The sequence below is a fragment of the Octodon degus genome, unplaced genomic scaffold (genome assembly GCF_000260255.1).
Source record: "Octodon degus isolate 3935 unplaced genomic scaffold, OctDeg1.0 scaffold00116, whole genome shotgun sequence".
In the NCBI taxonomy this organism is placed as follows: Eukaryota; Metazoa; Chordata; class Mammalia; order Rodentia; family Octodontidae; genus Octodon; species Octodon degus.
In genome coordinates, this window is record NW_004524692.1 from 4,620,556 (window position 1) to 4,646,549 (window position 25,994).

At 46.7% G+C, this 25,994-nt stretch overlaps 1 protein-coding gene across 1 annotated transcript in view; it reads right to left on the bottom strand.

The window, feature by feature from the left end:
* Nos1ap (nitric oxide synthase 1 adaptor protein) overlaps window positions 1-25,994 on the bottom strand; it is a 293,255-nt gene that overhangs the window by 188,824 nt on the left and 78,437 nt on the right. Inside the window, exon 2 of the mRNA XM_004639967.2 lies at window positions 18,755-18,826. Within this exon, the coding sequence (XP_004640024.1) occupies window positions 18,755-18,826 (72 nt within the window). The remainder of the gene's footprint in view (window positions 1-18,754; window positions 18,827-25,994) is intronic.

The window sequence follows — 25,994 nt, forward strand, 5'->3', positions numbered from 1 at the left end:
TGTGAACCTTACTGTATTCTTACTCTGCTGAAAATCTATAAGTAACTTCCCACCATCAATAGCTTAGTAGCCAAGTTGGTGCCTTCATGCTCTTACTGGCTGAGAAGTTCAGTGTCAAGTGTATGCCTCTTCAGGCCTCCCTGTGCCCTCTCATCTGTAGGCCCAGATCCCTCTGCCAAGACTGCCCCTACTACAATCCATCCTACTGATCTCCGTGGGAGGGTCACAGCTGTGTGACACCTGCCTTGCCCTCCCAGGAAGAGCTGCACCTTTCTTTCCACTGAATCTTGCACATAGCCACCACAGCAGTTACTCCCACCACCATCCCCAGCCAGCTGGTACAGCCGCTGGTTTCAGGTCCTTCAACGCATGGGAGCATCTAAAGGACCAGATCTATTCTTCCCTCCCTGTGTTTTCCACAGAACCAAAGAACAGACAGCAGCAATGGCTGTCAAATGAATCATATTTCCAGCACAGCGTGGCAGTGAAGAGTACCCAGCCCACATCTAGAATACTTTCCAGCTGTGCACTGTGCACTGGGGATGGTTTGAATGTCCCCAAAGGCTTGTGGGCTGAAATTTAATGCCCATCATGAAGGATTAAGACGGTGGCAACTTAATCTGACTATTATGTTTAGAGAGCAAGCTTTAGAAGGTGACTAGAATTAGATGATGCTAAGGTGGGGCCCTATGACTGAGTCCTAGTGGCTTCCTAAGAAGCAGTAGACAGCAAGACAAGAAGATACACGCGCACGCGCACACCCTGCCTTCGCTACAGGATGCCCTGCACCACCTTAGGACTTAGCCACAGGATGGCGAAGACCACATGCAGCTCCTTGACCTAGACCTCCAGAACCATGAGTCAAAATGAATCTCTTTTCTTTATACCTCACTTATGGGATTGTGCTGTTAATGACAGAAAACAGACTGATATTCTGTGTGATTCTGGCCAAGTTATTCATTCTCAGCTTGTCTCTGTGCCTTAGTTTCATGGGCTCTAAAAGGAGAATAATAACAAAAGAAAACTAGATACACTCTTACCATCTGATCCTCCAATCATACTCCTTGGTATTTATTTACACAAATGAGATGAAAATCTGTAGCAATACAAAAAGCTGCCCACAGATATTTATAGCATCTTTATTTATAATTGCTGAACACTGGAAGCAACCAAGATGTCCTTTAGTAGGCAAATTTAAAAAAATAAACTAAGGAACTGCAAACAATGGATCATATTAATCACTGCAAAAAAGGAATGAACCGTCAAGCCATAAAAAGACATGAAGGAACTTTAAATGCATATTATTAAGCGAAGGAAGTCATTCCATTCAGAAAAGGCGATATGGTATAGGAAGGCAACTATATGATATCTGGAAAAGGTAAAATGTGGAGACAGTGAAAAGATCAGTAGTTGCCAGGGCTTGAGGGAGGAGAGAAAGGGGCATCTAGACAGGACACAGAAGACTTGCAGCGCAGTAGAAGCATTCCACGGAGTCATGGATGAGCACATGTCTTTCTATATTTGTCCAAACCCATGGAGTGAGCCCCAACTCAAGTGTGTGTAACCTATGGATTCTAGGTAACATGTCACTGTGGGTTCACTGATTGTGGCTATATGCCGCTCAGATACAGGACACTGATGGGCAAGTGTACCAGGAGGTAACACTCTCCATGGGATTTCTCTGTATTTTCCTGAAACTTCTCCTAAAAATAAAATCTATTATGTTCTGAATCAGGAAAAGCACATCTTTAGGCAAAAATGTAATTAATTAGTGGAAATTCCTAAATAAAAGTATAGGCAAGCTCGTGTCTAAATTTAAAACTGCAGGGCAGCAATGTGCCTCTGAACCAAAATGTGAGAAAAACAGAAATAAAACTGAGCTACACCGACCCCAGTGTCACAGCCAGTTGCCTTCACACCAAGGTTCACAGCTGACCGACCGGGTACACCGGGCCAACCACCACACCTCCACTACAGCTCTGAGTCCCTCTCCCAAGTCACACAAGCTGACTAGAGGCCTACAGCCAAGTCCCCAGGACTACTGCCCAGGGCCACGGCCACACCAAGGCCGAGGCAAAATCATGTGCAGGATCAGGGCTAAGCTCCCAGTCAACACGCCTCAGATCCAGCTCAGCCAACCCCAGTACTGCTCCAAATCACAAAATCTGCCCTGCTCTCCTATATCCTCTCCTGGATTTAAACATTTGTTTAAAAAAGTTCTCAGAAATGACAATTCTTACCACTTACAGACACAGAAGAAGAAAAGTAGGCCAGAATATGGACTGCTAAAAAGGAGAACTACAAAGTTGCAGGGGGTGCCAACATTGTCCTGGTAGAATTATGCTAAAAGGAAAATAAATTATGCTCAAAGGGAGGTGTGTAGGTGAGGAAAATACCACTGGGTTTATGTTTATCTTAATATAAGTATAGAGGGTTATGGATGTGCAGAAACATTTATAGATATTGTCTTACTTTTCTCATTGCTGAGACAAAATATCCTACATCCAAAATTAAAGGAATAAAAGTTTATGGTAGCTCAGGGATTATAGAGGTTTCAGTCCACAGTGGGCTGGCTCCACGCCAGGGTGGCATGGCAGAGGGGCATCGCAGAGGAGAAACAGTCCATGGGAGGGCAGGGCAGGCAGAAGGCAGCAGGCAGCAAGTCCAAGTGGTAACAGCAGCTTCCTTCTGCCCCATTCATATTCTGTCAGGTTACCCAGCTTAGGGCAGTGCCAAACCAGTCAGTGGACTGATTTAGGACTCACACACCCTTAATCCTAGCTTCACACACTCTAGACCCAGCCACTTCTGAGAAAGCCCCACCTATGACTGCATGAGGCATTATGGGCACAAGTTGCAACAGATAACTATACTTTCCTTCTTTCTTTTTTTCTTTTTTTTTTTTTTTTGGTGGGACCAGGGATTGAACTCAGGCCCTTGTCAGGAAAGTGCTTATTCTACTGAGCTATCTCCCCGGCCCTTATACTTTCAAGAAGAAATATACATACACATATTTCCTTACTCTTACAGTTTTGAGGGTCTGAAGGCAAAGATACCTCCCAAACAATGTACCTACCTAGCACTCAGGTAAGAGTAGGCATGTAGCCAGGGAGATAGCTCAGTAGCATAAGTGCTTGCCTGGCAAGCATAAGATCCTGAGTTCAATCCCCAGTACCACCAAAAAAAAAAGTGGGCATGTAACACAAGCTAAGGCTCCTTGCAGAAATGACTGATGCAGGTAATATACAGGTGAGTCTGGTGTGTGGTGCTAGAGAATGAAAACATGCCCAGAATACACAGCAAGGGCTTGGTTGCATCAAAGGGACACAGGAGCCAAACTAAGGGATTTCAAGAGCCAAAGCAGACCTGAGCAAGGGAGAAAGCACTTTATAATGCAAGCTACAAAATAAATATCTGTGAGTCCATACTAATACAAATGATTGAACAAAGCAATAAATGGGTGGGTGGGGGCACAAATGTCCCATTCAAAAGAATTCCAAAGAATTCATGTGGATGTTCTTCCCCTACAGATGTAAAGGACAGCTCTCCACTCTTTAAATGTGGGCTACACATGAGAATTGTTTCCAGACAGTACAGCATTGAAAAAAAAAAAAAAAGTGAAAGGAAAAAGCAACTTTATAGCACTGTGGCAATCAAGATTAACATCGGTGAAGATAAGTCAGATCAATATGTCTACTCCAATCATGAACACTATCTGTCTACTCTAATCATGAGGAAACCATCAGCCAAATACCAAGAAAGGGACATTCTACAAAATGCCAATCTACTAATTCTCAAAATTGTCAAGGTCATCCAAAACAGGCCAGGAGTGGTAGCATAGGACTGTGATCCCAGTACTTGGGAAGCTGAGGCAAGAGGATTGCCATGAGTTTGAGGCCAGCCTGGGCTACATAGTGAGTTCAAGCCTAGCCTGAATTATATAATAAGACTTTATCTCAAACAAGCAAACAAACAAAAAAGTTAAACTGCCATGACCAATAAGGAGACACAGGTACAATAAATACATTCAATATAATATCCTAGTTAAGATCCTGGAGAAGAAATTTATAGATTTTAATTAATAATATATTAATATCAGCTCATTTATTGTGACAAGGTGCTATTTCAGTATCAGTGTAAGATAACAATAGGGAATACTGGGTATGGGATCACAAGAACACTGTTTAACTGCCTTTACTATAATTCTGGAAATTTACAACTATTCTAGAATAGAAAGTTTATTTTAAAAGAGACAGACAGGCAGAGAGACTCTCCCACTGAGCGAGGATAAGCTTGTGTTTAGGTAAGAAAAACATTTAACTAGCAGGTGGGGACACTGGCTGCCTGGACAGCAGCATTTCAAGGTTCAGTCTCAACATCAACACAGTTGTAGGAATGACTCATGGCCTCCTGCCGGCTGATATGCAAAACTTTGAGTTATAGGAAAGATAGCATCTCCCTCTGACAAAGAGGAAAACACACTTAGTACCAAAAAGTTGGCTGGGTCCCAGCAATAACAGACACCAATAACCTCAAAGACCCCTCTACTGGGGCTGGAGCGCTAGCTCAGTGGTTGAGCTCTTTCCTAACATGCATGAGGCCAAGAGTTCAATCCCCAGCACTGCAAAAATAAAGAATAATTTTAATTTAATTAAAAACAATTTCTTAAAGAGCCATCTGCTGATACTCTGCTAAAATCACCCCCCTTATCAAAATTATGCCTGAAGGCTTCTGTCTTCCAGTGCTAGGTTTTTTTAGACCCAGCTATAGCCACCAGGAGAAAGGCAACACCAAAATCAATCATAGGACTTGGGGTGCAATGCCCAAGGCACACATACCCCACAAGACCAGCTCCATGGTCATTCTCTTGTATCAGCAGTGTCTATGCACCACCAGGGGGGTTCAGTTTGCATTTTGTTTCTCAAAATTCAAAGCGATTTATAATTTCTGTTACTACAGTTATCCTACTACCCATAAAATGTGTGAACTTAAGATTTACCTTTTCTCAGTATGAGTACAAATGTCTTTTAACTGATACTTATTGGCATACTCTTGGGTTTCTTCTCGTCTCTTCCCAACAACCCACCATGATTGACTGCTCTGAACTTGGACTTCAGGTTTGTGGCAGGTAAAGGACAGAAGGAACACTGAAGAGATCCAAAAAAGCTCCTCCTGAGCAAGTCAGCAAATCAGTGTCTTCTACTATAATTTATCAAGCACCTCACTGGTGAAGCCCCAGGACTTCATCACCTCAGGACTGCCAGGCAGATTCTTGGGAGTGACATCTTTCCAAGCAAAGGGTTATGGATGCATTCAGAGGAAATATATAGTCTAAAAGGGTGACGTGACAGAATCTATCAGCTCTCCAAAGGACCCTAGAAGAACTCTATGAAGAGGAAAAAGACTGGCACAGACTTCAGAGAGACAGAGAGAGGGCGTCAGGTCAAAGGGGATAAGCTATGGCTGAGGAGGATCACCAAGGATTTTATAGCAAAGATTTTCAATTTGAAATAGACTTTGAAGACTAGAGCTGTGGCAGGCAGAAAAGGAACAGAGGGAGTTCCAAAGAGAAAAGCACAAAGGGAGGGCAGAACAAACAGGACACCCCACATGGGAAGACTGGGAAGAAATGCGGGTCTCTGCATAGTAATGATGCAAAATAAGCAGGACAAAGATGCCAGACTGGGAAAGAGCCTGACTGCCAGCCGAGGACTCACTCTTCACTCGAAGCCCATGGACAGCCACTGATGAAGTGGGTGCAGGGGCACGACGGACCTTATGCTGCAGTAGTTGGTCCACAGTGGTATGCTGGAAGGACAGAAGCAGCCCCCCAGCCCCCAATTCTGCCTGCGCACAGCTGTGCCTGATGAGGACAGATGGATGAGGACAGTTTTAGGAAGCAAACCAGGCATCCGGGTTCAGATGAACCATGGTGGGGTATAGGGGCAAGGGCTAAAAGAAAGCTGAGCACCTGCCAACAAATGTGCATATAGTGGCCCTGCATACACAGAGTCTGGAGATGAGGAAGCTGGATTCCTAAAGGTGCTGCTTCAGTGCCTGGCCATGGAATTAAATGCAAGAGTGTCTGGGAATGGATGTAAGTGAAAATCATAAATCAATATGATCTCTTTCAATAAACAATCCAGCTACTGACTCCCCATTAGCCCCTCAGCGGGGTGCAATCATTTAAAAGCAACCAAACTCTTACTTAAATTAAGTGTCATCCCCGCTAAATGAAGACCAGATGTGTAAGCCAACAAAGAAATCTAATCAGGTTGAAAGAAAGGATGTCTGTAAACAAGAAAGCTGGGGGGTGGGGTGAGACTGCACAGAAGATGGCAGGGGTGGAAAAATGTCAAACCAGGGCTCCAGAATGAGAAGGGCCATCTGGCAAGGAAGGGCAGGGAGCAGCCCAGGAGCTAGCCATGGAGGACTCTTCCAGAAGAATGGGCATGTGCCCAAAACAAAGCCCCACGGCCATGAGCTTCAGCACAGCGGCAGCTCCAGAGTCACTGGAACATGGATTTCTAGACCTTTGCTCTTCCAGGTGGGCGGGAAACCTCTGTCAGGGAGCTTGCTGTCACACTCTCCCTCCCACGGCCTGACCCTATTGATCAACTGTTTCCGCAGCTGTCCCAGCTGATGTTGCAAAGCTTGGCTGAGGACTTGAGAGGAACAGGTTGGTTTGGAAGTTTATACCTGAGCAGGCTGGCTCTGCCAGCAGCCCACAGAAGTGTGGAAGGGCTGGGACCAGTTTCAGCAGGACGGAGCAGAGACTGTTGCTCACTGTTTGGGAAGAGGTTAAGCTACCCTGGGCAAGCAGCAAGCTGAATCTAACTAGCAAAGGATTCCAAACAGTGTGTGGCGTGGCACTGTCTGTCTGTCTGTCTGTCTGTCTGTCTGTCTGTCTGTCTGTCCTTTTGTCTTTCTGTCTTTCTGTCCATCTGACTATCTAGAGAGGCAGCACAGAGGTCAGGAATCAGGTTCCAGAGCCAGGATCCTGGCCATCAGCTGACTACAGACTTAGCAGCTTTGAACATGCTGCTGACCTGCCTCTTTGTGAAGTAATTCCTTGGATGCCATGAGGTGCCCCAGGTAAAATGCCTAGAGCGCAGCCTGTTATACAACTGACACTGTCACAGACATGCCATTGTCATTAGTGTTTCTGAATCAGCTACTTGAATTCTGCTTTGGTTTATTAGTGTCACTGAATGCAAACATAAAAAGAGAGAAATCACTCCCTCCCCAGTCCTTCCTGATTTTTTTTTTCATGAAACAGCTTGCAGGTTCCTAGCTCTAATAAATCTAAAGGGATACCAAGTGAAATTAAAACATATTAAAGTTAATATGCACTCAGAACTATTCACACCTTCTGGGCCAAGATAAATAAAGACCTGCTTGGGTCCATGGAAACAGTGGAGTAGTGCAAGATACAGTGGCTGCCCACGAGGACATGATAATAGGGACTGTGTCTGAGCTGCCTACAGGGTGCTCTTCCCCAGAGAGGCAGTTTGAGGCCCGGTGCAGGGCTGCATTGGGGACTTGGGATGGAAGCTCCATGCCAGGCATCTCCAGGGGAAGGCCTCCTAGCTTAGAAAAGGGAGGGGAAACTGGCCCTCAGAAATGGGCCACACAGATCCTTCCTCAGCCCACCAGCACTTAAGACCACGATCCTTAGGCTGTTCCCTCAGCCCACAGCCTGCCCATCCAGGGACTCCCTGGCCCAGGGTCCAGCACTCTCCACCACCTCAGGAGCTGGAGGAAGAGGGGGTGAGAATGGAGGGAAAAGCCCCAGAATGACTGGGCTTGATAGGAGGGAGTGCGTGTGGGATTGCCTCATTAACCAGCCCTCGGGTGAGGAGATGAAATCTTCCCAGGATGGTTAGTGGCTAAGGAGACAGGGCCAATTGTGCATATCACATAACATGGGTGATCCCCACTGGTTAGGCAGCACGGTTGAGCTCGTTGTAAAGAAGCGATTTGTCATCCCACAGCCAAGCATCCTGCAGTTAAATGTTTCTCCAGGGAGGTAGGAGCTCAAGCAACCAAAGAACCCGAGGAACAGTAGCCAAACTGTTATTCTTTACACTGATTAAATGCCGAAGGGCTGGCACTGTGTGGAATATGCTGGGATTCCAGATCCTCAACCCAGACCTGATAAGTACAGTTTCCATGAAAAGGAAACTCTACCCAACAAGGGTCTTTCTTCCCAGCAGGAGGCCAATTCTTTTTTTTTTTTTTTTTCTGCCTGCAGTACTGGGGATTGAACCCACGACCTGTGCCCTGACCTACATCCCCAGTCATTTTGTATGTTACCCTGAGATGGGATTTCACTAAGTCACCAAGTTCCCCAGGCTAGGTTTAAATTTGCAGTCCTCCTGCCTCAGCCTCTGGGAGCACTGGGATTATAGGCATGCACCACCACGCCTGGTGTGTGTTGCCAATTCTTGCTGCTTTCTAGGGCCCAGCAACTACCTATTAGTGCAATGCACACTTGACAATTAACAAAGCCTTCAGTGAAGAATCTCATTTAATTCTGATGACTCATACACAGGAAGTATTTCAACAAATGATCATGTCCCAGGATGAATAGGAAGGGTTTTCTCCAGCCGCACATGCAAGAGCAAGAGAGAGGAGACGTGAACAGCTGCTGGTTATTTATTATGGGCCAGACATAGTGCTAAGGACCAGAGACCACCACTGTTTTTAATTCCCACAATGTGGACATCTTCCTTTATCGTGAAAAAGAATTAGCCATCAAGTAATCCATCCCTTGGCTCACAAGACAATTGCCACAGCCTTTGCCTTCAAGGGAATAAAGACACTGTGCTAGATGCAGAGATAGAACTCTCCACAGAGTACAACGGTAACATAAAGAAAGGGCAAGCTGCTTTGCGGACATCAGGAAAGCTGCTAGAACAGAAGGAAGACAGCATTGGCTCTCAGGGGCTGAGCAGCAGTTAAACTGAGTCATGGACTCAGCCACCCTTAGAAGAGGCTCTTTCCAAGCAGAAGGGCAAGCAGAGCCAGGTGTGCTGGCGCACACTTGTGATTCCAGCACCCTGGGAGGCTGAGGCAGGAAGATTGCAAGTTCTACCTCACACCTGTGCAACTAGGCAAGACCCAGTCTCAAAATTTAAAAAAAGAAAAAGAAATTCAAAAGATAGGGTATGTAGCTCAGCATAAAGTCCCTGAATTCAATCCCAGTACTAGAAAAAACATAGTGCAGGAGTAGAAATGGGCCCCCACAGGACACCAGCAGAGTACAGGAAACAGCCTGATACAACTGTAGCGTGAGGGGCCAGGCAGAACCCACAGCCTGCCCTGTTCAGAGTTCAGACTCCAGCCTGATGGCCACGAACCATCCTTGGATGGCTCTGAGCAGGATGGCACTCATGATTACCTTCAGAGGGGCCCGGCAGCGCTGGAGAGGCCAGGGCAGGCAGCCACAAGCTATGCCCATGCAAAGGTCTGGAGGGCCACCACAGCCGCCTGCGCAGTGAGCGACCAGGCCCCACTCATAGGCTGGAGGGGAGACGCACAAAGGAGACAAGATAGAAGGCAATCAGCAAGGGTGACACATGAGGGCTAGAGCCAGAGCAGAGTCTAATAAGGTGACCTTGCACGTCCGTTCTTGGGCGGGTGACATGCCTCTCAATGTGGTAAGGATACAGGTGGGAATAATGAAAGGAAAGGGGTTTAAAATAAACAGAAGAGAGTGCAGAGATGACAAATCCAGTTTTTGACATATTGCATTTACAGCACCCTTGGGACATTCAGCTGGGGGTGGCACGCAGGACGTATGAGTCTCAAGCTTGAAAAAGAAGTATAAAAATCTGAGAGTGACCTTATTTACATCTAGTGCTGTGGACTGGCTGGCAGTGCTCCCGGACAGGAGAAAGGCACAATTGGGAACACAGATGACGCAGCCTGGCCGGACAGTGGCAAAGCACAGATGACCTTGTAGGTTCCTAGCCAGGAGGAAGCAGAGTGGACGCTCACCTAGGTCCACTTGCCACATCCACAGCAGGAAATCAGCTCGCCCACGCACCAGCTCCGTGAGCCATGGCGGGCTACTGACTCTCTATACCTCAGTCTCGTCATCGATAAAATAAGATGATGTCGATACCTACAGCACAGAGTCATTGCAGAAGTCAAGCAATATAAACCTCGTGAAGCACTTTCCTCAGAGCCTGCCATGGTAACAGCACCAGGCAACCTCTCAACTCTGATGAGATCAAGGACAACAGTGTAATTAGTGTGAGTCATTCCACTTCTATGATCCTTACTGATAAAAGGGCAATAGTGGCTGGGTGTACTGCTGCACACCTATAATCGCAACACTCAGGAGGCTGAGGCAGGAGGATCACTATGAGCTCCAGACCAGCCTGGACTACATTGTGAGTACAAGGCCAGCCTAAACTGTGTAGTAAGATACTGTCTCAAAAAGACCAAAAAAAAAAAAAAAAAAAAAAGCAATAGTGTCTGCTTGGGTAAATTTGCAACAAATATGCAAATTTACTTAGAGAAGTATGAAGAGAAACATAAGTAACAAATGATGACTATTCAACCAAGTCTTCAGGGTATGTTGTGGTAGCTATTTCGTCCCATGGCAGTACTTTCCTGGTTATCACAATGCCTCTAGTGCCAAAAGGAAACCAGCCACACATCAAAATCCACATAACATGCTACGTGCAAAAAGTCAGAGGAAGAAATACTTCTCAGCCAAGAGAGAAGTGAAATGGGACACGTGCTATGACATGGGCAGACCCTGAGCACATCACGTTTAGTGAAATGAGTACACACGGGAGGACAGACATCAGATGGGATTTCTTTTGCATCAGAACATTAGAAGAGGGAATTTCCTTGAAACAAGAGACGGTACAGAGGTTTCTCAGAACTGGGGAGCAAAGGAGGTTATTGTTTCATCAGTATAACATTTTATTGTTAGGTAAGAAAAGGAGCAGATAGTGGTGACGTAGGGAACTGCACTGCACTGCCCACTTACAATTGGTTAAAGTGAAAACTCTGCTGCTACATGAATGTATATTCAAAGCCACAGAAGTTATTAAATGAGGGAGAAATGTTCAGTGCAGCCTGCTACTAACGCAAGGGCCATGGGTGAAGGCTCCCCAAAGACTGTTTTGTTCAGTAGCTATGAACTAGTCTTGGGCATAGCTGCCTCTGGACATGGACAAACACTATAACCTTCAAAGGGACCCGCAAGCATTAAGTAGATAGGTAGCCTGGGCTGGCCTGGAGCTCCCAGTGACCTTCCTGCCTTAGCCTCCATAGTGCTGGGATTACAGGAGGGCGTCACCATGCTCAGCTTAGTTTTATTTGGAGACAGGGTCTTGCTAAGTTCCCCAGGCTGGGCTTGACCTTGTGATCCTCCTGCCTCAGGTTCCCAGAGTGCTGCCATGCATACCACACCTGGCTCCAGGTTTTGTATGAAGCAGCTCTGCCCCTGGTCAGAAAACATTTCCGGAATCACTCATCTCAGGAACAGTACCGAACTCTTCACGCTGAGCAACTTTTCAGTCCCGTGCAAATTCTAGAAAGATAAGTGTATCTGCTCCCCTGTGATCAGACAGGCATTCGGCAGGTATTTAAGAAACCAGATCATCTTGCATGACCCCCGGGAGCACATGTCTGCACGTAATGCACCATTCTCTCTCCATCTAACCCAGTAATGCATCTCTGTTCACACTGGCCTTCCTGCTACTCTGCGAAGCACACAGAGTTCATTCCTGCTGCCCGCGCCCTTTGCACTTCCAGTTCCTTCTGGGGTGCACTCTCTCAGGACACCCCATGCTCATGCTTTCTTTTCAGTCACATCTCTAGAGGCTCAAGCATCATCCCAAGCCAGAGCCTGCTGTACCCACCTCTGACCTCCTGGGACAATCTAGCTGCACACCTTACCTTACCATTCTGTAGAGAGTTCACAAGTAGTACAATAAAAGCTATGTCTAATCTCCTTCCATAACCTTGCCCAGTCACTGGAATGTAAGCACCATGCAGAATCAGTTCTTTTAGGGAATTAGAGTTTTTTAGGCTTTTATATCCCCATAGCCTAAAAGTAATATTGGCTCAAAAAAGAAAGTCAATACTTTTATTAAAAATGGGGGGGGGCAGGAATACTAAGGGGCACAGTGCCTACCCGGCAAGCACGAGGTTGTGAGTTCGATTCCAAGTACCAAAACAATTTTTTTTTCTAAGTAAAAAATGTCAGAGGGAAAAATTAAGAGTCTGCAATCAGATCAACAATCTTTAGATGGGTGAGACTGCCGTGGCCCAGAACCCCTGGGAAAACAGTGTTTTTCTCTCACTGCCAGAGGACAGCTGGACCTACCCACACACACTGCTCCAAACACATATAGTACTTTCCAAAGTTTAATAAAGTCAAGTCCTCTTTTAAAGAAAAAAGGGCTGGGGAGATGGCTCAGTAGAATAAGCGCTTGCCTGGCAAGTGCAAGGGCCTGAGTTCAATCCTTGGTTCTGCCAAAAAAAAGAAAGAAAGAAAAAAGAGAAGGGGCAAGCTCCCAGGATTTGTGTGAATCAATTATACACAGTCTATTCATGCGTATGGACTATTCTCCAGGAATAAAAAGAAACCAAAGCCAGGCATGGTGGTCCACAATTATAGTCCCAGCCTTTGGGAGACTGAGGCAGGAGGATTGGTGCTAGTTTCAGACCCGCCTTGGCTACAAAGTGAGCTCAAGGCCAGCCTGAGCTGTATAGTGAGATCCTGTATCAAAATGGCAAAAAAATAATAAATAAAAAAAATAATAAATCCTGGAACACAGATACATGTCACAATAGGAACGACCCTTGACAACACTATGCTATCTGGAAGAACCCAACAAAAAGGTCACACATCAGATGAGGCCATTTACATTACATGTCCAAAAATGAACAAAGCCAACAGACAAGAAGCAGCTGCTCCTTTCCAGCACTGAAGGTCTCACCAACATGGCTCCCCTCCCCTCCCTTGTTCCCTTGCCCTCCTCATCCCCTTTCTCCCTTCCCACCTACCCCTTCTTTCCCTCGGGTTTCTCTTCCAGCAGCTTCAACAGAAGCAAAGGTGTGGACAGAGGAAAGCAGAGCTGCCGGCGGCTGCCACCACACAGAGCTGGCGCCCAAGCTCTAAAGCCAGTCAGGCCCCTCTAGAATCCTGCTGCCGGAGCTTCCTGGGGTTTCATCAGCGTATGCTCACATGATTATTAAGCAGTCACTCAACTGCTTCTACTGAGCACAGATCCCAGGGGGAGACTCCGGGAGGCAGTGGCTAGCAGTGCCACCAAAAAGGGTATGTGGTGCCCACTGTGAGGCACAGGAGGACAAGATGACCTGCTCAGGAAAGGTCTCTGGAGGAAGGATGGTTTGTGCTGAGACCTGGAAAAAAGACGCTGCTATTAGAAGGAGCTGGTCGAAGCCACTCTGCATCTCTCGGGGTGTTTATCTGCATTTGTGAGAAGCCTTGAAACCCAGAGGAAGATATCAAAATGATACCAATGAATATAAATAGCCCTTTATGGTTTGTAAAGCATTTTTCACACATTATCCCAGATTCAACAATAGCATCAGAGAGATGGGAGCAGCACCAGGCGCTCTGTTGTATAAAGAGGAAGCAGAGATGAAAAGCGGGTAAACGCCTCACCAAGGTCACGCAGCTAGCCAAGGAGAAGGCACCTGCATGCTCACACTGTTGCTGGTGGAGAGCTCTTCTCACCATGCTCTGCGGCCTCCCAAGGAAGCCCCAGAGGGCAAAGACCAGGAACAAAAGGCACATGCTGGGCAGGCACCCGTATTAGGCACCAGATGCTCAAAGATAGCTCTGATGTCACATTGTCCCTTCTCCCAGGAGCAGTGAGTTCCCCCTGGCTGCAGCTCCTGCCAATCATGGACGCAAGCTCTCAGTTCCCACCCCAGGCCTTCTCGTGTCTGCTAAGTTGGATTTGCTCTCCCAGCTATAGGCTTTCTTAGCATCATACTCTTGGCCTGATAGCACACAGAGCTCTTCAAGGCCTGGCCCGGCCATGTGTGGGCACCAGCCATGGGACACTAGCATGGCATTCCAGGAGAGCCCAGAGGTATCTGAGGGATGCGGTCAGGCACTGTGGTGTACACCTATAATCCCAGAAGTCTGGGTGGCCCAGGCAGGAGGATCTCAAGTTCAGCCTAGTCCAGGCAACTTAATGACTCAAAGTCTAGAGAGGTAGCTCGATGTTTGACACCCAACACTGTAAAGCAAACAAGCAAAAAGATATGTAAGGAATGGATGAATAAACTAGCATACACAGACCTGGGTGGGGCAGGGCCAGACTCAGTTGTACTTGGGCAGCCTTAGAAGAACATACAATCTAAGGGCTGGATTCCAGAGGAGCTCTGAAGGATGCCCTGGGAAATCTATCCATGTAGGTATTGAGAAAAACATCTTGAAATCCTCCTCCACTTTTTGGAACAAGGCAAAACAGTATCACTATGGAAGAGTGCCTGGAGGTTCCTCAAAACACAAAACTACTGCCAGATACAGGAGCCCACACTTGCACGCCCAGCAACCACAGAGGCTGAGGCAGGAGGATCAGAATTTGAGATGAGCCTGAGCAACATAGCAAGGACCCAGCTTAAAAAAAAAATTGATCCAGCAATCCTATTCCTGGACATATATCCAAATAAAAATTTAAAGCTGGGGCTCAAAGACATACATGTACATCCATGTTCACGACAGCCCAATTCACAATAGCCAAGAAGTAGAAGCAACTTAAATGCCCACAGATGGAGGAATACCTGGAACAACTGCAATGTGTCTATACAGTGGAATATTATGCTGCACTCAAAAGGCAGGAAGTGCTGTTACACACCCCAGATGAACACTGAGGCCACCACAATGAGTGAATTAAGCTAATCACACTGGGACAAATGCGGTGTAGTTCTCTCATATGAGACATCTAGCATAGTCAAAATCATAGAAAGGTTTTTTCCTCAAGGGCCAGGGAGAAAGGCATGTACTTAACAGGACTAGAGTTTCAGTTCTGTAACAAAAGAAGTCCTAGAGATCAGCTATAAGAATGAGAACGTACTTAACAGTACTTAACTGTACACTTTCAAAAAGTTAAATTTAGTATGTCTTTTTAACAGCCATAAAAAAAAAAGCCTAAAAGCATATTGAAAAAAGAAACAGAAGCCCAAGACAGATATGAAAAATTCAGAAATGATATCAGGAAGGTGAGAGAGCAGATGAAGCCTAAGGAGAGGTCAGAGGAAACAGGCCTGTCAGAAAGGCCACGAATGTGGCTGGGTGTCCACGGCAGGCACGGGGCCGGGACAAGAACAGGAATGCCTGCATCTGCCAGAACCCCCGCTCCAAGGTGGGCTGTGGCCCCTTGGGCAGAGCCTCTGATCTCTGGGGGCTCCCCCCTTGGCAAACAGTGGTGGTCCTAACTGCCCCACAGCACAGCACCCCAGAAAGGGCCCCGGAGCTCAGCGGGTTCAGGGCTCAGCAAGGCACATGCACGTCATGTGTAAGGCTCTGGTCCTCATCACAACTGTCGCTGGGGGTTGGGGTGACTCAGGCCCCACCCGTAGGCCTCCAGCTTCTGCACCCGTGAGAGCACCCAGCAACCAAAGCCCGCAGAGTTCTGCCCACTGTCAGCCTAGCCCTGTTCAGCATAAAAGGACAGCATCAGGAATAGACCTTTACATAGAAACCCCATGCCCCAGTTCTTGACAGCTGTAATTACAGCCCAAACTGCTTTTGAAAGGGAATTTTTTTTTAAAGGGAAAGAAAGATAGCAGCTTGGTCTCAGCAGTAAATTGTGGGGCTTGGGGCTAACACACACAATCAGAGCACTTGCTCCTAACAGTGGCCAGTCTTAACAGCGACTGGACAGCCAGACCAAACAGCTTGCTAGCCAATTAATTTCTCTTTATAATTTAATGAGCTGTTCATTAAGTGCTAGAAGCAGCTCCCACAAAGGGGGTTGCAGGGACAGTCACAGGGGACACAGCCTGGCAGGCGATGAAGGAAGATGAGACAGAGCTACACCTAGCCCCAGTGCCTCCAGATCCGGGGACCAGCCAGCTCCCCCGCACCCCAGGCTTCCCTGTCCCCAGTGATGTCATCCTCCTGAGCTTCGGATCACTCTGCAAAGTTGTATCCCTGCCACTGGCCCCTGAGATGCCATGTCCTAGCTCCCTGCTATCAGCAGCATAAAGAGCCTTCAGAGGCGGCAGCAGCTCGGCCTGGGAGGTGAACTCCAAACCAGCCTGTTCACAGCAGCCTGACCTAGAGCTGTGTAACCTGCTCAAGGTTCTACACCTTCTCTATAAAACTAACAACAACATCATCACCTCCTCTAGAGGAGCTGTAAATAGTAACAAAATATGATTTCAATATCAAAACACTTCACAAAGCACCTGCTGCGTGAGTAGCTCCAACTATTGGTAGCTACCAGTTATAGAAGTGTTATTTTCACAAGGACGGCGACAGTAGCAAAAACATATTCCTGCCTTTCATGCACACATGCATAGAAGAGGGACTTTCTTGGGTTGACACCGGAGTGACACCCACTCTGAGCCCTGCCCTTGCTCTCACAGTAGCAGCAAGGAGGGCAGTAGCCCTCCTAACAAGGCCAACACCCCAGACGGTCCCCGGAAGGCCTCGGTACTTGCTTTCTGTCCAAGTTAGAAGGAAGAGGAAGAGGAGAAGCAGCCTAGATACTCTGAGCTTCAAACCTGCACTCAGAAGGGTGATAACACCTGCATGTTTTCACAAGACCAAGTGGAAAAGTGCACCCAGGCCACATTCCTGCTCCTTTCTTGGACCAGGGTGACCCCCTACTATCCCTTTTTGAGCTTGAGTTTAACCTTGAAAAAGCCTACCAAGACCCCCAACTATAGCTTGCTGTGAACATTAAAGGAAATTACTCATGTCAGAGTGCTTTAAAACTACTTGTTACTTAAGTCTATGATAAATAGCACTGCTGCTCTGAACAGTAGTTTCAATAAATTCAGCTTAATAATGAAAAAACAAAGCCAAAAGCCTGGGAAGATCAAGTTACTTAAAAGATTATTTTATTAGGTTATTGATGCATTCCAAAAAATAGCAGTAAACATGCTTATTTTCTTCCTAACACTGCTGTCATTGAACTGGGCTTTCTGCTGATCAGATGACGAACTGGCTGAAAGTAAAACTAACAAAGCAAAATGAAATACGCAGCATCCACTCCACGTTTTCCACTTAAGCAAGAGTATTCTAAGGACAACGAGCCCTACATCTGCATCTGGCAATGACCGATCTAGCCCCCTGTAACAGCAATCCTCTAAAAACTGATTACAATCCATTTGACAAATCCCAAGTGGACCTTTAAAGTGCACGGGCCTAAGATAATTTTCCTGGTCTAGGACACAGAACATGCGCAAATTCTTTCACAGTGACTAGAAGACAATTTGCCTCTGGTCCGATCTCAGCTCCAAGTACCAGCATCAGGAGACACAGGTTGGAATCCATGCCGAATCTTCCAGAGTACAAGAAACAGCAGGATAGGAAAAGGAGCAGCTAATGCTTACAATTTTTTTTCTCTTTGTAATTTCTTATAACCTTTTTTTTCTAATTTTGCATGCATACATCTGGTAAGCTAAACAACTAATTTTGAAGACCACTACATAATACAACAAATACTGTTAAATTCATATGAATTTATTTAGTGAAATTCTGTATTATTTCTAATGTGTTTTTTAGTATCAGTATTTTGTATTCTCTTAAGAAAAAAAAAAAAAAAAAAAACAGGTGAGAACACACACATATGTCCGGGGTCTACATGAGCCAATCAGGGCTGGCCAAATAGCTCAGCGGATTAGGACCAGGGGTTCGATCCACCCCCCAACTCCCCCAATTCCTGCCTGCCCTGCTGGCCCTTCCCTAGTCCCAGAGCACACTGAGACTGTGATTGAGACAGCATGGTAGTGCATGCCTGTAATCCCTGCACTTGGGAGGCTGTAAACAGGAGAATCACTACGCGTCCCATCTGAACACCCTGTAGACCCTTCCCTAAAATACCAAAAAAAGCACCCAATCAAGGAAATTTGTTGAAATCTCACATTTAGTCTTTAGAAATTCAAGTAAGCTTTAAAACCCTATACCATAATAAATTGCCTTTTAAAAATATGCTCTGAGGGCTGGGGAGATAGCTCAGAGGTCTAAGCACCTGCCTGGCAAGCACAAGGATCCAGGTTCGATCCCCAGTACTGCATGCTGTGCTGGCCCCAGAACTCCAGGTACACTGTGCCAGCCATGAAACCAGGCATAGTGGTGCACACTTATAATCCCAGCACTGGCGAGGCTGAGACAACTCAGAGCAAGTCCGAGTTGCGCAGCTAGACTGTATACCAAACAACAAACAAACAAATAAATGCTCTGAGCCAATTAGCAGCTAATCACTAAAGCTTTTCCCTAACATCTTTAAATCACAAGGATTCTGCCATCCTCCAGCACATGTGTGCCTCCGCATGTGTCGCTGCAGACTACGAAAGGACGGGTGGCACCCCTCATCCATCATGTCTACTTTACCCTTGGCTCTTTATCAAGAGCCTCAACCCAATGCAGAACAGCCTCTACGACAACAGAGGGAGGGCAGGTCCAGGGCTTGCAGAAATGCAGCCGTCTGCTTTGGCAACTCCAGCACCATGTGAAAAGACCCGCAGTTCAGACACTTGAGTTCCCGCGGCACACAGCCCCACTCTGACCACTTACCCGTATCCTGCGCATGGCAGCCACAATTTCCACCCTGCTGTTGGGCCTCGGCACATCCAGGCTTCCTACGTACTGTGAGAAAGAAAGAACATGTGTTGAGAAGAGACAGAGAACAAGTGTACCCAATCACAGAAAGCTAATGTGTGTGTTTGTTTGTTCATTTGTTTGTTTGAGACACTATCTGTCTACATAGCCCAAGCTTGCCTTGAACTTGCAGCAATTCTTCTGCCTCAGCCTCGTACAGGGATGTGCCACATGCCCAGCTTTTAAGTGCTTTAGACCTTTGAGGTCACCAAGGTTCATCTACCCATTTTATAGATGAGGAAATTAAAGGCTAAAGGGTCTTTCAGATTATTTCTAAAATGATAAAGAGCAACTTAATGAGAGATTACTGCCTCCTTTTTTTATCTCGCTTTTAATCAAAGAGGCAGCAGAACACTGTGCTTAACCAAACACACTTCTGAACCAGAAAGACTCCCGTGATTTTATTCATGGCAAGGCACTTTGCCTTTCTTGGTCTCAATTTCCTCATCTGTAAGATCAAATGAATTAAAATCTATTATACAGAAGTACTTGGCAAACATCAAGGCACATTTAAAAAGAAAAAATTACATACTTCTTTAATTAGGAGAACCGTGAGCCCTAAATATATTGGAGTCCTCATATATTTGAATAAGTTCCTGATTGGAGGAAAAGAATAGACTAGATTTTTTTTATTAAAAATTCAACCTGATTATACTTTTAAATTATTTTCAAAACCAAATTACATGCAAGTGAGTGTTTAATATGTAAGTACTTTTCTGTTGTACGCTATGCAAATAGTGCAGAAATATGCAGAGGAAAACGATGACGCCCCCACTCTAGTTCAGCAAACATCTCTCTATTTGCGTCCTGATGGACGGTCCTGCACGGACACCACAGGAATTTGTTCTGTGTTAAAAGGCAAAAAGGTTCACATCATGTGGCTCTATGACTTAGCTTCTTGCAGTTGTTTTGATTCTGCTTTGGGTTATCTGGGGCTTTCTTTGTTTAAGACAGGGTCTCACTATATAGTTCATCCTGGCCTTGAACTCATAATGCAGCCCAGGCTGCCTTTCAGGCTACACCCAGTGGGGTTTTTGACTTTGCAACTTGGGCATCTTTCTGGGCCATTGCACACAGGCCTACCACACTGCCTGTAATGGCAGCTCCTTAGTGCCACTTCATACTACGTCACTATGCTTCTATGGGCCACCTCATTCTTGTATCTTTGAGCGCATCCAAACTACTCTTTATGTTGGATTCCCCGAAGTGACACTGCCGAATCAGAATTATAGATAGTTTCTAGATATCACTTCTCATGAAAATTAAAGACAAAAAGCACAACCCACCATTCATGGAGGGTAGTGACATTGGTTACTTCCTCTTCCTGTTGCACACTGACCCACTGGGGTTTGCTTTTCCTGTCTACCCATGAACTACATAAGGTAGTCTAAGGAATAGCTTGAAATTCACAGCCCCAGAATAACTTAAAGTCTATCCAAGCGAGGATTGCATTGGCAGGAGAAGATAAGATTAGGACAGTCATCTAGGCAGGAATAATATTTCCCATGGTTACGGGAAAGCAAAGATTTTACCAAAATTTGGAGCAAAGTCCTGACCTCAGTGAGGAGGGCATTAGCCCCAAACACTGCCACTGGGGTTCAGCTAGTACCACAGCAGTCTGTGCTGATGAACACACTTCCGAGCAGCCCACGAGCCACGTGGCAAGTGCTAGCACAGTGCTGTTTGATCTCCAGGCAACAGCCCCACCATGGCACATGGGTGCAACCTGCTTATTGAGAAAGGGCCTTGAAACTGGATGAGGTGAAAGAGTCGATCTAGTAATCCAGTAGTATGATAAGACTTCCCTTAGTTGGGCTCCACCCCTACCCCCACCCCCAGCTCTGCCAGGCAGTGCAGTCTGTCAATATGTCAGTGACCCACATAGCCAGGGAAGCTGTGAGGCCCCAGTTTATGATTACCCACGTTGAAAGGCCCTGCAACCCAGGGGACAGTTCCCTGCACACTGCACAACAGACATCTTCAGGGCAGGGAAGGCTCATGTTCCTGCCACCACCACACGAGGATTGGGACTCTAGGACCCAGCAAGGTCACCCACTATGGAGAAGCTTTCCAGCCTGCTCCCTGCACCCAGGACTGCCCTGAATACAAACGCCCTTGAGGAGGGGCACTGTTAGACTAAGCATACTGAAGCAGCCGGGAAATGTGGAGACATGAAGGACGGAGGCAACAGAGACGCAGAGCAGAAGCAGCTTTGCAGCTCCTGACGCAGTTCCCTAACAAGGGGCAGCACTGTGCTCAAGTTCACATTAGGACCCCAGCTCCTGCACCCTCCAAGTGCCTCCCTCGTGCATGGAGCCCACCCAAGCTGGTGGTGTGCACACAGGCCACACACCTCTACACACACTCGCTGTATGCATGTGTGCAGACGCCTTGGGTGTCACACGCCTCCCTTACACTACACACCCATCCCCACACCATACTCTTCTTTCTTCCTGTTTTCCTCCCCAGTCCCATGAAGATGAACATGAATCTGCCCTTCTCAGAATCCATCTGCAACCTGGCTCCACTAGATTCCAAAGAGATTAAAAGGATGTGCAGAGTAGGATTCAAGTCTACATCTCCTCAGTAGGAGCTAACTATCCACATTACTGTCACAAATCAAACACAGCGCCACAAGGCTAAAGATATAGAGCAAAGGCCAGAAGGCCAACCAGGTGTTGTGACAATGAATACACCTTCCTACACATGCTCAACCACTATGACAAAAAGGTATCTCGGTACTAACCGTCACCCCATCCACAGCTCATATCAGCCCGCCCCCACACCTCTCTCTGGAACATGATGTGTGAACAGCCCTGCTCCCATAAGGGTGGAGGTCAGGTTCACTGTCCTTCCCAAGATAAACCACGACTAATCTGGCTGTCTCCTGCTCAAGACTGGAGTTCACTTTCAGACTCAAACCTCACCCACTTCTGAGCTAGTATCCTTCAGGGATAGAGGCTGCTGTCACTTCCTATAGAGATGAAGCAAAACGTTCATGCCTTCAATCAAAGGCAGAGGCAGGTTACTATTCACGAGTGGCTTTGCCCTTACTGCCTCTTCTGTAGATACTGAGCTCTTAGCTCCTAGGACAATCAAGGTCACTGGTCAAATACCTGAGAATTAGAGGAATAATTCCCAAAGTGAGAACTCATGCTCTTTACCTCCCTCCCTCCACATCACACTTCTCCTTCCTTGTCCCAAGTAACAGTGTATTAGTGACAGGGACCTGTCAATTCTCCCCACACACCCAAACCCCTCTACTTATACCATTACTACCTGATCCCTGAAATCTCCCTGTCTCCCTTCCTCTGCCCAGTGGCCTCCTCCTTGGTTTCCTCACTATTACGGTGGCCTCTCCAAACCATTCTCCACAAGGCTGCCAGAGTGGTGATCTCTTTAAGATGCAAGTAAGATCATCTCACTGCCTTGGGTAAGAACCTCTCTTGCTTGCTTCCATCTGCTCTAAGGTGACAATCAAAATCCTCAGCACAGCCTACACAGCCTGCATGGTCCAGCCTCGTTTCACGCCAGTGACATCTCTTGATTATTTAGAAGTTTCTCCTCACATCCAAGGGCTTCTACATACTCTTCTCTGGGCACAGAACACTCCTGCTTGGCCTGCTCCCCCCTAATGCTTATTCATCCCCATCTCCCCTTTGCTGCCTCCCAGGGAAGGTGAGACACCCACACCAAGGACTCCCATAACACTCTCCACATGCCCAAATACATGTTGTAGGAAGCACCAGCTGACCAGACGTCCAGATAGCAAAAAGGCTCAAAACATGTCTGACTGCCTGGCATGTTCCCAGAATGCTCAGGGCAATCTCTCCCCGAGAGAGGAGCAGAAGGCAAGACCTGACATCTGGATTCTGCCGGTCTTTGGCCACTGGAGCATCAGGCCACCTCCTCCAGAGTCAGCTGTGCCCTGGGTAGCGCTGCTGTGATTCCACAAACGCACCTGACTCACGCAGGGACTGGGACTGGACATAAGCTAGGAGCTCTTCTAGTGGCACATGCAGTTCCTGGCTTGCCGAGAGATGATTAAACCTTTCTGTTGGTGGATGCTTAATCACCTGGCATTCTGTAAGACATCTGCAGCATCTCTGTGTCTGCCTTCCAAGAATCCCTGCTGTGAGACTGTGTGAGGGCCTCCATTCAGAGAATCTAACACAGGACTGAAGCAAGGGAATAAAGTACAGGAATTTTTTAAGTGCCAGGGCATAGATTTTCGTTAATGTCTAACATACATGAAAAAATGTATAAGGAAGATGCACACTAGTTAATCAAGATAGGAGATTATCTAAAAACCTAACAGCCTATGTCTATTTGTAGCTCCATTTCCAGAAAAACAGGAATTAACTGCATATGAGATTAACTGACAGACTTCAAACAATTTTATAAGTTTCTGTATAACCTCAGCCTCAGTACTGGGTGAATCTTGACACTAGTGTTTTCATTTTTCTTCCATCCACCTTATTTTCCAGAGATTAACCTCTGAAGACAGTGATAAACTGAGCTACAGTGCCTACATAACACAAACTGTAGAAAGAACCACTTGAGATATTCATCAATAGAACATGGGCCTGAAGCCGCGGATGCCTATCTGGAATCACTTCCCTCTGGGACTCCTTTTGTTTACAATGTTTCTCTCAGATGTTTCCAGAGATAAGGTAAAAAGTCTGGATAACAAGCAAAGATAAACTTGTGATAAGGCTGGAACAGCGGATGTCAGACTGCCTTCCACAAGTAACAAACATACACTCTGAACAAGGCACAGAAAATAACTTGTGTGGAATGCAGGGCACAAAGAGTGAGCTTATTAGCTAACAACAATGTATCACATTAATGTTGTCAGTGGAGGAACCCTGGGAAGGACCGGGGAGGCAAAGCTCTATACTTGCCATTCATTCTTTTATAAACCTAAAACTGCTTTTAAAAATAAAGCATATTGGTTAAAATACTAGTAATATCTTTGAAAGTCCCAGAGAGGACAAAAACAGGCTGGCTTGGAAGATAATCAACTCTGGAAAGAAAGGGTGGGCACTAAGTGAGGCTCAGGCTCTGGCCTGGCAGCACGACCCCCCAGGGGCGCCTGCTGGTTGGTGTTTAGGCAGGAGGAGTTTGACATTTGTGCAGAAATCCTCAGACAGCCCACATAGGTGGAGACACAGAATGCAGGGCTCTCTGAGTCCCCAGCCAGGATTTGGAGAGTCCCCAGACTGCAGTGTGCACGGGATATTAAAGCAGGCAGTAGAAGAGAGGAGCCAGAAGAACAGGGAAGCTAAGTGGGGGTCTTAGCTGCTGCCACCTCTAAAGGGGCAGATTTAGGTGTTGCGTATTTTTTTTTTTTTAAATATATTTAGTACAGAGTCTACAGGGTCTTACTGCACAGTTGGGACTCATAGTGATCCTCCTGTTTTCAGCCTTCCAAGCACTGGGATTACAGGTGTGCGCCTCCAGGCCCAGTCTCAGTCGCTATCTCAGCGTGTCCCAGGGGAGGGGACGGCACAGCTCATGGTGCCAGGGATCGAACCCCGGTCCCCATGCTCTGTCTAAGCAGGTGCTTTAGTCCACTGAGCTATCTCACTAGCCCAAGATTTAGGATTTAAGAACAGCCACGTTAACTCTAAGAACAAGAATCCAGGAGTGGTAGCGTGCAACATACTCAATCCCAGCACTCTAGGTGGCTGAGGAAGAAAAACTGCAAGTTTGAGCCCAGCCTAAGCAACTTGACCAGTCTGTCTAAAATAAACATGGGCTGGGCCTAAAGGTCAGTGCAAAGGCCGCATATTCACTCTCCAGTCCTGAGGGGGGAGGAGGAGAAAGAATGGATGAGGATAAGGAAAATGACCAAGACAATGATGAGGAAAAGAAGGAGCAGGGGGAGAAGAGGAGGGGGACAGAGCCCCTATAATGGGCGTGACATAAAGGGCCCTGGAGCTGCTGCATTCCCAGCTCTTGGCTCCTCTGGAAACGGCTCATTCCTACAGCCTTGCTCCTCCGCACTGCCGCATGAAAGTCAGGAGTAGCCTCCTTCCTCTGCAGCATGCCGGAGCCTGAAGCAGTTTCTAGACAGCAAGTGAAGCTGCTGGGTCTCTCCCAAGCTCCAAGCTTCTATGTGCTTCTCAACTCTCTCCCTGGGATCCCAGGCCAGGCCTGGTTTCCATTCTATACTCTGTCCAACTCCTTAAAGCCACACCATGTGTTCTTTTCAACATACATAAAATTATAAAAAAAAACAAAAAAACAAACAAAAAAAAAAACACCTAACAGCCTGTGTCTAGAAGTCATAGGCTGTGAGGTACACATATCAATGAGTCTTTACCAAGGCTCTACCCTGACACGTTCCAGGCACATACAAACAGGAGCTGAGAGCTTTAAATTCAGAAGGCACTGGAGGATTTTCACTGAAGATTATTTACAAAAAAAATTTTTTAAAGAATGTACAGCATGAGGCCAGGCATGGTGGCATATGGCTACGGTCCCAACACTCTAGGCAAGAACATGACAAGTTTGAGACCAGCCTGGGTAACTTAGTGATGCAGGGAGACCAGGTCTCAAAACAAAAATGAAAAAGAGCTGGCAAAGGCTCTGGGTCCATTTCTCAGTAGTGTGGATGGATGGATGGATGGATGGATGGGCACATACATGAAAGAAACAAACGAGGAGAGGAAGAGTAGGGGATGGAGGGAAGGAAAGAACTTAACATCTGAAGGGCTGAACATCGCTATAAGGCTAATGAATGTTCACTATTATGACCCCACCTTCCTCAGGTTATCCTGTCCCTGTCCTTCCCAGCATTGAACACCATCTGCCACAGTGGCTCTAGCTGATCACATGGTTACTAATCGTCTTCCCCTGTACAATGTGAGCTCCTCGGGGACTGGGACTCCTTCCTCTCATTCTGTATTCCCAGCTCTTAGAGCAGGGCCTAGCTGGGGATGTAGCTCAGCAGTACAGTGCCTGCCTGGCAGGTGTAACATCCTGAGTTTGATTCTTGGTGCCAAAAATAAATAAACAAGCAAACAAACAGGTCCTAGAAGAGGAAACTCAAATTTCTGCTGAATCGGTGAGAAGAGTGTGGCACACAGGGAAGTTAAGTGCCCCACCCAAGGACATATCCGTTCATAGCAGGGCCAGTCTGGGAAGCCGG